General features: G+C 40.0%; 1 protein-coding gene across 7 annotated transcripts in view; it reads right to left on the bottom strand.

Annotated features, from left to right (window-relative positions):
• The window catches only part of NPAS3 (neuronal PAS domain protein 3), a gene marked incomplete at its 5' end in the record, with an annotated part of 847,295 nt that extends 834,356 nt beyond the window's left edge, over positions 1–12,939 (bottom strand). For 3 of the 7 annotated variants that reach the window (XM_084632757.1, XM_084632758.1, XM_084632759.1), the window contains one exon: positions 8,391–10,234. In XM_084632757.1, coding sequence (XP_084488883.1) covers positions 8,391–8,440 — 50 coding nt within the window. Of the gene's footprint in view, positions 1–8,390; positions 10,235–12,408 lie in introns of those variants that run through there. The other 4 variants (XM_084632755.1, XM_084632756.1, XM_084632754.1 and 1 more) reach the window with 3 other exon arrangements.
• Positions 12,940–13,713: the final 774 nt, after the last annotated feature.

The following is a 13,713-nucleotide window of genomic DNA, read 5'->3' as shown; positions in this document are numbered from 1 at the left end:
TATGAATAAGCAATGAACAAAAGAATGCAGATACGGTGGTGACAAGATAATCCAAGCAAATTTATCTATGACAAATTTCACAGGATTAACAAATTACATTTACACAGAACAATAAAAATGTGCTAAAAATTATGAGCCTACTTTTCCCTCACAGCATTAGTTAAAAAAGTCACCATCCCAGTGCATTTAAATTTAACTTTATCTAAAATAAGACATTTACAGCATGCTGAAGACAACCATATAACATTATTTCCTTTCAAGCAACTATACATATATAGTGTATGTAATAGATATATGTGCCTACAGTACACTATAACTGTATACATCACTGTAGAATTAAATGAAAAGTCTTCCCCATTATAAGTATCATAGCAAATATAGAAGAGTACTAACTGTCCAATGCTCCATTTTGCTTGGAAAGGAGAACATATTTTCCCAATCATTAGCCGCTTTTCCCCATAAAGATTGTTTTCTTCCTATTTGCATGGAAGAAAATATATATATATGACAACCTCCACACAAAATATGACAACCTCCACACAAAAAGTTAAGTCCTGAGTAGGAATTGAAATACTTTTTCCAGTAATATTACAAAATAATTAAACAAGTAAAAAGGCAATATCCATCCATGATTTCTTGGAAAGATGTGGGAGAGTAGAAATAACCTAAATACTGTATGTTATAAAAAGAATCCCAAAAGGTATATAATCAGTATGTCAAGTCACTCTTCTATTTTGGATTTAGTGTTTACTCTATCCTTTTCACTGAAGCCCCAGTCTTGAGAAGTGGTGCAAAAACATAAAATTACACTTTGAGCGAATTGGTGCTAGAATGCATGGAATAAGGGTTTGCAAACTACAACTCTGTAGAAGAGGAAATTAGGTTTTGTTAACAAAAAAAAAATTAAGAGCAAAGTCAATGTCACTGCAAAAAGGGAACCAAATTTATGTTTAAAAGATCCAAGCACTGTTATACCTTTTCCACAATTAGTCTCATTTGAGATATGTACTTTCTGTCAAATTCAGTTTATTTTTGTTTTTTTAACAAGAAACAGTTGTTTAGTAAAAATACAACTTTAATAAAATTGGTCCTCTTCAACACTATACATAATTTACATATCAAATGTATGCTCTCCTTACAGAACACTGCCTCTAAACAGGAAACCTAACTATTAAAGTGAACATCCAATTAATTAAGATACTTTAGTAAAATATTTGGATCCTTCAAACACTGATACTTGAGTACCATTTATCTAGCTCATTCAGCCATTGAAAAAATTACTGTACTTTTTATTTTTCAGAAGAAATACAAGTTTTATAGTAAATCGGAGTAGTGACTCAAAAACAATGAATTAATAAGGCTGCCCTAAGCATCTGTTTCTCTTCAGTACTTTTTACTAGTTACCTACGAATAAAAACAGCATTCTGTTTTTATTTTTTTATTTTTTCCAGAACATCTTGTCAATGGAACAAGTGTTGAAGCAAGTGTACCAATTCTATATCCAATGATACTCTGACAAATATGAACACTTTTTGCAGTTATGAAGGCTAACGGATAAACAGCAATGGCAACAAGTCCTTTTTTTTTATCCCAAAGACAGCACTTTAAAGACTCAGTCATTCAGCCCTTTCTCCTGACCTCAACCTTGACCTACAGAATCTGCCTACCTACAAGAGGTTTTTTTCCTCACTGTAATGTACTCAGCCTCTATTCTCCCCTAAACAGAGATAGCCAGTCCTTCCAAAACTTTACAAATTATTGTTTTGCTAAATGGACTGCAATCTAAAAAGGACAATTCTGGGGACATCATGCACATCTAAATCTAGTGCTCAAATGAACTAAATTTTAAATTAGCAAGTGCTTCCATCTCTCCAAGGTGATATATAAGCAAGACAACAAAGCAACTCCCCACCCAGTTTATATAAAATGTACAATATGTGTGAGCATTATCACAAGCCAAATATGCCCTTTTCTAATTTAATCCAAAATGACAACCCAAAAACAGTATTATTCTGTACAATTAAGTTTAAAAACATTATAGCCAAACAACATTTAATGAACCCAATTCCATATTCCTCAGGCAGGCAAAACTTCCAAACTGGGATTTTCAAATGAGCCTAAGGTGTGTAGGCACTCAACTCCATTGCAACTGAATGGGTGTTGGGTGCCCAAGTCTCTTCAGCTCCTTGGAAAATTCCAACCCAAGGGATTTAATTGTAGATTATGTATATGCATACTATTCAGACTGTATCCTGAACACAGATTTTTTTTTATATATCAATGTAAACCTATGATCCCTGACTTTAATGAAACAATACTCTTTCACTTTAATTGCTTAACATAGTGTTGAACCAGCATTATAAATGAAATTAACAGATATGATGTTGATTTCCATAATAAAAAATAAAATCAGCTGTTCCATCAAAGCACTTTCTCTCAATGAGAATTTTCCCTGTATAAGGAGTAAAAAGCCCCAAGCTCTCTAAGGAGGCAGTGTGGTTCAGGGATAGGGAACCAGAGTTTGAGTCAAGAGCCCTGGATTTTATTCCCAGTTCTAGCATTGCTGTATGAGCTCTGCCAGTTCTCATGATTTTTATATGCCTTCGTTTATCCATCTGTAAAATGGACATAAAAATGCATATGCCCCTTTTAAACCCCTCTGAGCTCTACAGATGAAAATCTTCACAAAAACACTAAGTATTATTAAGTGTTGCTTGGTTGTAATGTGACATCAACAGGCGTTCCCAGAGCAGAGAGAAGACAGCACAAACTCTAAGAGTGTAATTTCAACATGCAAAAATAAGAAAAATTCAGCACTGAAAATGAAAACGTCCACCATGAAAAGGAGCTCTCTCAACTCAAGGGTCGAGCCTATTCTTTTAATGAGTCATTTAATTATTACCAATTTGTCCTCATATGAAGTTATGTGAGATCACCTGTCCTTCAATGTGATTTTGAATTTTGCCTGTGTAAGGAATACAGGATCAGAAACTACATAAGTTTCAATATTTAAGCCCACCAGATAGACTTGCTATTTTCTTGGAAGCCCTTTTGACAGAGGACTACTCCATTTTTATTTCAGAATTTCCTTGTTCTTTTGTAGTTGATGGTACACAGATGCACAGCCCAATCCTTACCTTAATCAAGGCCATGATAGTTTTACCATTACCCTCAGTGGGAAAAAATCAGGCCTACAGTATTAAATGTAAAAAATATATTTTTCCTTTTGGCTTTCTATAGTATTTTCTTTCCTTTGGTTTTTCTTTATTTTCAATGAAGATATAATTTGAATGTACACTTCCAAAGACAGAATATAGCTCTTCAAAGACACTGTTGCAAACATAATCCTGTTCTTACCACACCATATTTTGCTACGTAATGTTCCACTACACTATACAATATTAATGAATATTTTTATTACTTAAAGTCCTTTGAAATCAATGGCACAAGAGTCCTATTCATTTCACTGGGACTTGGTGTATTGCGAAACTACAGCTCAAGCTGGTCACAGAACAATGCTCTAGTCATGTAAGACACACCAGCAAACATTTTATTCCTACTATGCTGCATCTTCATATGCAATATTATAACAAATTATTCTTATTATGTGAAGTTCAGTTAAAACCAACAGTACAAGCACCTCACTGACACTATTAGGACTTCGTATGGCAAAGATAACATGCAGTAGTCTTGTATATATTATACAGAAAGATACCATCTATTATGAAAAATAGATTTATTAATGCCATTTCAAAACATTTCTTCCAAATGTCAAAAACACTTTGGCAGCAATGGACTAATTTCCAAGTTTTAAAAAAAGCAGCACTGAGAAAGAAATGTCTTGGCTAAATACATTCAAAAATGTATCTTAGTTTAAAAACTAATTCCATGCTAGCAAATTGTGTGCCAAGTTTCAATGTAATTACTTCTGAAGCCACTATAGGCCAGATTCTGAAACCTCACCTCACATGAGTAACTCTTCCACCTGTAAGCAGTAGTTCTATTGACTTTAACAGGAAATTACCCCAATGGGCCTACTTGCACATGTAAGAATTGGTCACATTAGTTCCACTTTCAGGATCAGTTCAGTTACACTGAACCCCAAAAATCACTTATTTAATGCATATAACATGAAATTCACCTACATTCTGTACTGGGGCTCAATCCTGCAGCCACTAAGTCAATGGGAGCAGGATCAAACCCGAAATGTTATGAAAATTACTACAGTTAGTCAGCATGCTCAATTTCAGATATTCAAAAATCTCAGCACACATCCCCCCCATAAATAAACCGCTATCCAAAAAAGATTTATGAAACAAATTATTTTTAAAAATAAAGATACCTTTTAGCCAGAATATTAGTAAAACAAGTGGCTGGAATGATAAAAATTGTCTGTGTCACTTTTCAACAACTGTTTTACATATTTTTTTGCAGTGAATTTCACATCTGGCTAGCAACTTGTATGCCAAGTTTCAAACCAAATGCAATATGAAACTGCCAATCCATTACACTCTGAAATTCAAGGCCTAAGAAGAAGAATGTAGAGGTTGATGTTCATGGTGTATCCTGATGTTCCCTTAAAAATATCCATACTTCGGAGTGTTGTAGTAAACTGCTAATTTTGATGCAGTAACTTTCATTATGAATGACAAGTTATTGGACATAAGAAGCAATGCTATAATTATTCAGTATAAAAATAGTATTTCTACATAGCACCATTAGTTTGGTATAAAACAAATTAAATGCCTATTACTTCCAATAAGAAAAAAATTATGCTGTAAACCAATGCAAAAAACAATGCAGCAGACAAAAACTTGTTATTCAGAATCCCATTAGTTACTGAAAATACCTAATATAACTTTTGTTGATCAATACTTTCACATAAGTCCTAAATAATACATGATTCCAGTGGGGAAAAATGCAGCAAATCAAATATGGTGGGATATTATTTCAAATTATGAATAGTAGTATGACCGCTAATCCATAAATCAGAAATCAGAAAGATTGTTGTAATGTGGGAGGGCTCTATTTAATAAAGGTCATTATAACTCCTGGCTCTAGAGCTATAAGATCTAATATCCTCTCTGGTAGCTCTATGATATGCCCATGCATTACTGTTCTTGTTGACAGTCTGTTGCCTTGGAAATCTTTCATTATTTCAGTTTTTCCATTTGTAGACCCTTGGCCTTGTGATATGAAGGCCACCCTATTTCATATTTTCGATTATCATTTAAGCAATCTTCTGGAGCTATTTATATAAAAGCAAGTGTTAGACAATGCATATCATCATTTATCACTGTTGTGTTTAAGCTTATACTCTAGAAAGAAATACAAAAATGATGATTTTTTTTCTTTACTTTAAACCAACACCACTGGGATACTGCAATATGCTTTACAAATCAGCACTGGCATACCATATGCATTTCACTTCTATTTAATCATTTTGGATATATATCCACACAATTGAAAGATCCTAGACTGGTACTGTAACTGTATAATTTGAAGCCTACCAGAGTTTAAAAGAAAATCAAAGAAGTTTAAGTGCATAACTTCAAAAATAATTATTTCACAATCTAAACAGGTAAAACAAAGTTTTAAAATGATTCAAGTAGTATTAATACTTAATGGTAGCATATATCATTTTTGGAAGACATTTCAAACCATTATCCTGTTGTTTACAGTATTTTAACACATTCCATCTAAATACTTGGAAATGAACAAACAAACAATACGTCTCTTAGTCTATAAGGTGCCACAGGACTCTTTGCCGCTAATATATAGATTGTTTACACTCATGGGTCTAATTTTTGATAACTAGTTTATTTAAGAACTAAGAAAATAGTGATTGCAGAAGCCATTTTTCAAATCACTTACAAGATACAACTCAGAGGAGATTTACAAAGTAGGCTTAAATAATCAGTTACATGAAAGAATGTAGTGAAACATTAAATACGTCTTAAGAAAATGCATGTTAGTGTATATTTACTGAAGCACTATTACATTTTCTCCAAAACTTTTTCTAAAGAACACATAGGATTATATATAATTTCCCATATAAAAACAAATCCACTTACACATGTAATATTTATACTTAAAGTGTTCAGAGCATTGTAAACAGTGATAACCAAGCGAAAGCTCAGGGCACAAAACTGTCTGGACACTAGGCCACATTTGTGGCTATTAGCGTTCTAGGAGCTTAGGCTACTTGTTCCCCTGAAATGATTACTCCTCCCACTCCCTACAGGGTAAAACTACTCTGATCCAACCTTTAAAATGACAGCATCAGAGCTGAACAAGAAGATGCTATTAAAGGGCATTAAATTAAATACAGTATATCCTCCTACAACTTCAATCAGAATTTCAGACCAAGTGTTATTTAGTTCAGCTCTCAAGTGGAGCAGAATAACAAATTGCGCACTTTGATTTACCTTCTCCGAATGCCAAATGGAGACAGGTGATAAAGAAAGCACTCATGCAAAGGCTATGAAGTTTCCCCTAGAAATTAATTCTATCTTCAAGATTCCTATCTCAGAGAAATTCCCAAAATGGCACACAAATATGCTTCTGCTGGAGAGATTACTGAAGCTGTCCTGGCAAATACATTTATTACTAATATAGTACCAGGATCAGAAAGAAGATAGCAAAATTGTATATTAGAAAAAAACATATTGATATTTATACATTGTTGTTTTCCTTGCAAATGAAGAACTTTATAGAAAAAAGAAAAAAAGCATGTTGCTAAAGACACTATTAAGACAGTAAAAATTCCTATGCAACCACTGGAAGAAAATGTTGAATGTGTATAGCTAAAGAGAAGCCAAAACATAAATCAGACCTTTGATTTCTGGATTTTTAACAGAGGTGAACATTACACCTATATCCAAATTCAGCTCCATATGTCTTTGACTACATTGTCGAAGTGCAACAGTTAATGGTTGACATCAATCACATCTATATAAATACTTTAATTATACAATATATAGAATACAAAACAGAGTTTTCCAAGGTTTTGCCATACTCAGTAAATTACTTCACCATGAAAAGTACTGATATTTCTACCAAATCTGCAACTATTTAATTTTTTAAAACATACACTGTGATATGTTTACCATCACATTTAAAAAAGACAAGTTTTAAATTAAAAGTGTGAAATAAAAACTGTTGGACCACAACTTATTTTATGTAAATATTTCTCAGATCAACTTGCACTGTAAAATACAAATCTGACAATGTGACTCAGTCACTTTTAAAAGCTGTTTACATGTTAATTTCCATTTTACAACTAACCAGGCATCTTCCTCACCCTCCCACTCATCCCAAACTCACAGATAATGCTGAGGAAAGCACACAAAAACAAACAAACAAAAAAAACTTTGGCTGCCCTCCTGTTGGACACACATCTTAGTGAAATGGATCTTTGAATACTTTCATAAGAATCACAGAGTCACATCACATGAACTTGTCAACTGCTTCCTACTGATCACTTCTAGAAAGAGTCATTTTACTAGAACAAATCTGCTACGGCCAATTCATGTCAGCAACAGTCAATTAACAGCAAACACAATCCCAAAGAAAAGTATACGGGCCGAGACTGGTGGTTTAGAAGCAAAGGGGAGAAGTACCATCCACTCTGAAGTCTAAGAATAACATCCGTTTACAGTTCTTGCAGATATTTTGTATGCAAACTCTGTTGCGTGTTTTAACCAACTCCGCAGTGCAATAAGTATCAACTGTTCCAAACAGCCTGATGTGTTTCCACCGCCAAGGGCGGGGCTGAGAGGGGGGGCAGTGTACATTATTCTGCAATCATTGTAACGCTTTGGACAAACTTGCCCGAAAGCGCAGCTTGCTGCGAAGAGCAAACAGCTCTTCCCTAGTTTTGGCCTAGCTGCTGCACTTGAACTGCACAAGCACGGACGGCCCCTCAGCAAGACGTTCCGGGCCTGGTGCAAGCTCCTCAACCCCCAGTCACCCCCTTCCTCCTCCTCCCCCTCCCCTCCTTCGCGGAGACTAGAGACCCGAAAGGGGCCGCCCCGGGGATCCCCACCACCACCACCTACACCCCTCCCTCCCTCCCTCCCTCGTCAACGCGCCCTGCCAAACACCGGCTCCCGCGAGCTGGGGAGGTGCCACTGCTCTGAGACTGGCGGCGGCTGCCGCGGAGAGGCTCGCAGCGCGCGCGTGTGTGTGTGTGTGTGTGTGTGTGTGCAGACAATATGCAATAGGAGAGAAACTCCCCGTGCTACCTGACAGGGAGAGCGGGTATCTGCCGGCAGAGAGTCCGCCTCCTCCCACCATTCCCCCGGCATGGCAGCCAACCCAGACCCAAGGCAGCAGCGGCGGCGGCACCGCGCGGCGCTGCGGCAGGTTCAGTAAAGAGAAAGTGTTACCGTTCTCGCCGGGAAGGATCCTGCTGAAAGCTTGGCTTGGTCGGCGCCATCTTCCTGGGGTTTGTTTTTGTTTTGTTTGGGGGGTTTTTTTTGTTGTTTTGTTTTTTCCTCTCTCCCTTACTTTTCCCCCGTGCCGGGGCTGGCGTGTGTGGTGTGTCTAGCGGCGGCGGCGGCAATGGCCCTGATTACCCAGACAGGCTAAGGAAAAGTACTCAGGCCGAAGCATCGCGGGCTCCCGCTCCTCGGCGCAGTCCTGGTGCAGGTTGCTCGCTAGCACGGCAGCTGCGGCGGCCGCCGTCCACAAGCCGAGGAGCGGAGGGAGCCCGGGCTCCGCCGGCTCCACAGACATGCCAAGCGCAGAGACAGGCGGCTGGCGGCGGCGGCGGGGGGAGAGAGCCGCGCAGCCCCGGCGGGCAGCCCGGCCATTGGCATCGCCCGGCAGGTGTGACACACGCACACAGCACGGGCCAGATTAAGCTGGGTGCCAGGCCATGGGGCGAGCGGGGCTGGGGCGAGCGGGGGAGGGAAGATTCAGGGAGCTCCGGGCTTGACCGCTGTGAAAGTATTTCTGGGCATTTTCCAGCTGCTTCCCCAGCTCCGCTCTCACTCTCTGTGCAGGGGACAGAGCCTCCGCTGCCGGCGCAACAACGCCACTCAGTTGCAGTTTCGCACACTTTCCTGCTCTAAAGCAGCAGATCCAGCAGAAAAGAGGGGCTGAGAGACACGGGGGGGGGGGGTATGTGTGTAACTGCGAATGCACATGTGTGCATAGCACAGGGGAGAGCATGTGTGCACTGTATGTGGAAATCCCTGAGACAACATATGCTCTATACAGCGGGTGTGCATTACATATGGAGAAGTGCGTGTGTGCGCAATATGTTGTGTGCAACATATGTGCATCTACTATGTATACGGTATTGGAAGAGAGTATATGCGTTAGATACACAGAAGTGTACGCACGTGTGTATAGCTCATATCCTCTGTACAGAAACCGCAGATAAATGGGGAGAGGGTTGCGAATATAGGTACGCACACCCATTTGAGTATGTACACATCCTGCATCTTAGTATACAGTTCCAGCTGTAGATGTTCTCTTCTTGAAGGATGTAACATTGGTCATGTTAACACAATGTGACTCGCTCGGTTTGGAAAGCATATGCTTCACGTTCACTGGAGATTACCAAATAGATCACGAAATAAGGGAGCGAGAAAAAGAGCATACCTTACAGATTTCTTTTAACATACCAGGAGAAGTGGGGTTGAAGAGATATTAAAAGACAATGTCTCTTTTGTAAATGGCTTTTCAAAGCCAAAATAACTGTGTGGCTGGGCTTCTGCTGCCTGCAAGTTCAGCTGCTTAGGGCCTGATCCTGTTCCTAAAATGAACCAGATTCTTTCCATGGGCGCAGGATCAACCCCTAAAAACGGGCTTTAAACAGAGCGTCTTCTCCATAACTTAAAAAGGGAAAGGGAAATGGGATGGCTACACGTATGACTTGTGCAAGAGAAAGCGAGTGAAGAAGTTATTGAAACACCTGAAAGTTTGGCTGTAGGGCGTTGTAAATGCACCAGCAGAAGAATCTCTCCCTGTAGAAACCAGCGAGACTGACCTACCTATTAGGTTTGAGGACTTCCAGAAGCAGACACAGGCTGCCAGGGCAGCCCAGGGAGCAAGCCCCTGCAGACAGCTTCTCTCTCAAAGCAGCCTACTCACCTAGGCCCCGATCCTGCAAACGTTTACACACGTGTCTACTCGCTATAGTAAAGTTAAGCACGTGGGTAAGTATTTCAAGGATGGGGGCCCCATTTCTTACTGGACTTTTTGTATTTGTCATTCTGCAATACATACACCTATTAACTATATTGTATTTATCCAGAGTAAACATCCTACATTTCAACATAAGATCCTTGGATTTCTTTTATTTTTATTTCAGTCATTAGAAATGGGATCTGTAATAGACTTTCAACTTTATATCAAGGAATGTGAGGGTTCAAAAAGCACAAAATGCCAGTCAATCCGGCAAACCTTTTTCCTCCCCTCCCCCAGGAAAAAGAAAAGTTAAGAGGTGTCATCTTGGATTTTTGCAATGAGCATAAAAGTGATGTCAATGTTTTGGTACATTTGTAAAGCATTTCAGTATAACAAGTTGAAACATCATTCAAATGAAAGGTATAGTTTTAGTCTATAAAACTAATAGTTACCTAACATTTGGAGAAAATGCAAATTGTCTTTTCTACATGAAATTATGTAAAGCATCCAAACTGGACTGGATTCTCATTATTGTAAGTATTTGACTATATATTTAGCCAACAATATTTGGTTTACTGGTAGTGGTAGTTTATCAGAGAAGACTTGTTCTTCTAACTTTTTCCTGATTACTGACTGACAAAAATCCAGCTATTAAAATCGAACTGAAGTACTAAATTTTCACAAGCTGCCTTGTCCATATATTTCTGTATAGCTTAACCCCTCCAGAGGTCTCTTTCATTTATTTAAAAGTCAATGTGACATTTCTGACCCTTGACTTCCCCACTTCACAGACTAAATTATTGTGACAGTTGCCTGTACTTCCTAGTTAAAGTGGCCGTCAGTTTCCCTTAGAATTTAAATACTTTATAAGTGACAAAAATAATACAGAAACCATGAAAGGAAAATACTAGCCCAACTTTTTCCCATTCTTTATATCTGTCATGTTCCAGTTCTTTTATATAATAGGTTCGTGTATTTGAGCAAAAGAAGGTTGATATTTCATTTCAAACATTCCTTATCAAGGAAAGTTCTTGGGGATCATCTAACTGCAGTATCAATTTTATACTAATTTTTCACGAACTAAAGCCTTCAAAAGTCACACCCAGAAAATTTCTACCATCGGGCATCAAATGGAAAACACACCCATGGGTTTTCCAAAACTTGCCCTCATGTGGTAGGCAACTCAAAGTTGGTGAACAACAAAGCAGGCAATGATTGATTATCTGAATCTCACCAATTTAAATACTGGTGGTTCGAAACAAGAGTTTCCAAATCAGTGAAGTTTTAAATATAAGGTAAAACCTTACTGCGATACTAATATTCACTATATGCATATTTAGTTTGAGGTGTTGGATATTTGGGGTTACACACCATTTTTACCCCAATATTTAATTTAATGCAAAACTGGAAGCCCGGATGTTTGGAACTACACTATTTTTATTGTATTTTAAAATCGAAATTGTTCAGATTTCAATCTAGACTTATTTTTGTCAATTACTGGGGAGTAGATTTTTGTTCTAATTTACTACTAGCAAAGAATATCAAAGAGAAAGTGCAGTTTTGTACTCTTAGCAAGAGGAAGAAATGTCATGTAATTAAACACCATGATAGTATGACCACTTATCAATGAATTATTAAGGGATGCAGAGTGGGGAAGGTCTTTAAACTTCATTATGACTTAATGCCTAAACCCAACTTTGTAGGGCTCTTCCTAAAGGCGCTGCCTGCGAATCGCGTGTATTTGCATTAGAATGCAGTTAAGATGAATACTCCACAGTGCTGCGTACACTTAGGGTTTCATGCTATATTTCCCTGTACTAACAGGTGACATAACACTACAATGTGGCCCTGCAAGCGTGCAACTCCAAGTGAAAATTGTCTCTTTCTCTGTCGAAAACAAATTATCAATCAACACACCGTGATCAATTATCCCCCAGGCTGCCACACAGTGGGATTTGCACAAGGCATTGACATTGAGAAATTCCTTTCTAGCAGGGAAGAGCGGACGGGATCCCAAACTTTGCAGCAGCCAAGCTAAGATGCCGGGAACTCACTCCCCCCACTGCCACCCCCCATTGCTGCTTTCCAACTCATTCAAGATACCATTAGAAGATTTTGTTTACATCTCGGTGCATTTTAAAACTGCCTGAATTTTTACACCCAAAGACCTACCAACAGCGGGGGGGAGGGAGGGAAAGAAACACAAAAGCACAAAGAAAAGCAAGTGAGGGAGCCTCACACACATCCCCTTTTCTGACTTGCACTCACCGTTGTTGGTAGGAAGTGATGCCCTGAACGTTTTGCGGGTTGCCGTTGGCTGCGGTGCTGGCTCTCCCCATGCCTGGCCCGGCCGGCACTCCCCCGGCCGCCCCACCGGCCGCCGCCGCAGTCACCTGCACGCTGAAATCCGGGAAGATCCTGATCATCCCCGCGGCTCAGCACCCAGCGAGTCTCGGCGAAGAGGTACAGCAGCTCCTCTCCCTCCGGCGGCTGCAGCAGCAGAGCCAGGCACGCTGCAATCCCATTAGTGAGCGGCGGCCACTGTGAGTGAGGGAAGGCGCTTTGATCTGAGCTGCTGGGCTGAGATTGAGAGGAGTTGGGGGAGGGAAGGGAAGGATGGGGGGTAAAGGGAGGGGGGAGATATTTTACCGATTTGCAAACATATAACGTGTGAGGATTTGGAGGGGGGGGGTCAGCACTGCCAAAGGAAGGTGTAGCTAATAATACCACCGAAGCTGAGGTTATACCAGAATATCCAGGCTGAGTAGGGACAGAGAGAGGAGAGGGAAGCGCAATTACTTTAGCGGTGCAGTGAAAATGATGAGCAGCAAATGTTGCCTTTTTTCCCCCTCCTCCCTCTCCCCCACCCCTCCTCCCAAAATGCAAGTCTTGGAGGATTTCTCTGTCTCAATGAAGTAATAATAAGCGCTGCTGACCACAGCCTGGGCTAGAGCCAACAGCGCGAGGGAGGAGGGGGAGGAAATATCCCAGCTCCCAGAGTCGTAAAGAAAGAAGTGAGAGTGGGGGATTGTTGCTGCCCAAGTTCTTGCTCTTGGTAACTTACTCCCCCCCCCCCTTCTATGAAGGGACGGTTTTCACAAGTGAGGAAATGCGCCGCTTTTGTGCTATGGCAGAGTTTGTTCCCTATTATAGGAAACTGACTCTCCTCCCCTCCTAGTGTGCAGCAATGTTATTGCTACTCAAACTTGTAAGGTGTGTGGTTGTGTGTGTGAGCAAGCACCGATCCCCATTGCTGCTTCAACATATCAATTATACAGCTGAGAGGTGTGCAAGAACCCTTTGCAAATTTATATCACAGAGCAGCAGGAGCAAACAATAACAATATTGAGGAAGGTGGCTCGTCTTCGGTGGCTCTTTAATGCAAACTGCTTAATATCCGAGAGGGAAAAGCGTCTGCAGATTTACAGCTCCTTTGTGCAACATGGGTAAGAGTGGGCGCTATTTCCCCGCCCCTCCCTGACCTAGGAGGGTGGATTTGCCTTGCCCCTCTTCTTCGCTGCAAAGTGATTCTCGACCCCGAACCGGGTTGGCTTGGGTTTCAAGGCTGCTGTG

Source organism: Lepidochelys olivacea, assembly GCF_965140295.1.
Source record: "Lepidochelys olivacea isolate rLepOli2 genome assembly, chromosome: 6".
NCBI lineage: Eukaryota > Metazoa > Chordata > Testudines > Cheloniidae > Lepidochelys > Lepidochelys olivacea.
The sequence above is the reverse complement of the archived record's forward strand: the minus strand, read 5'-3'. Positions and strand labels throughout refer to the sequence as shown.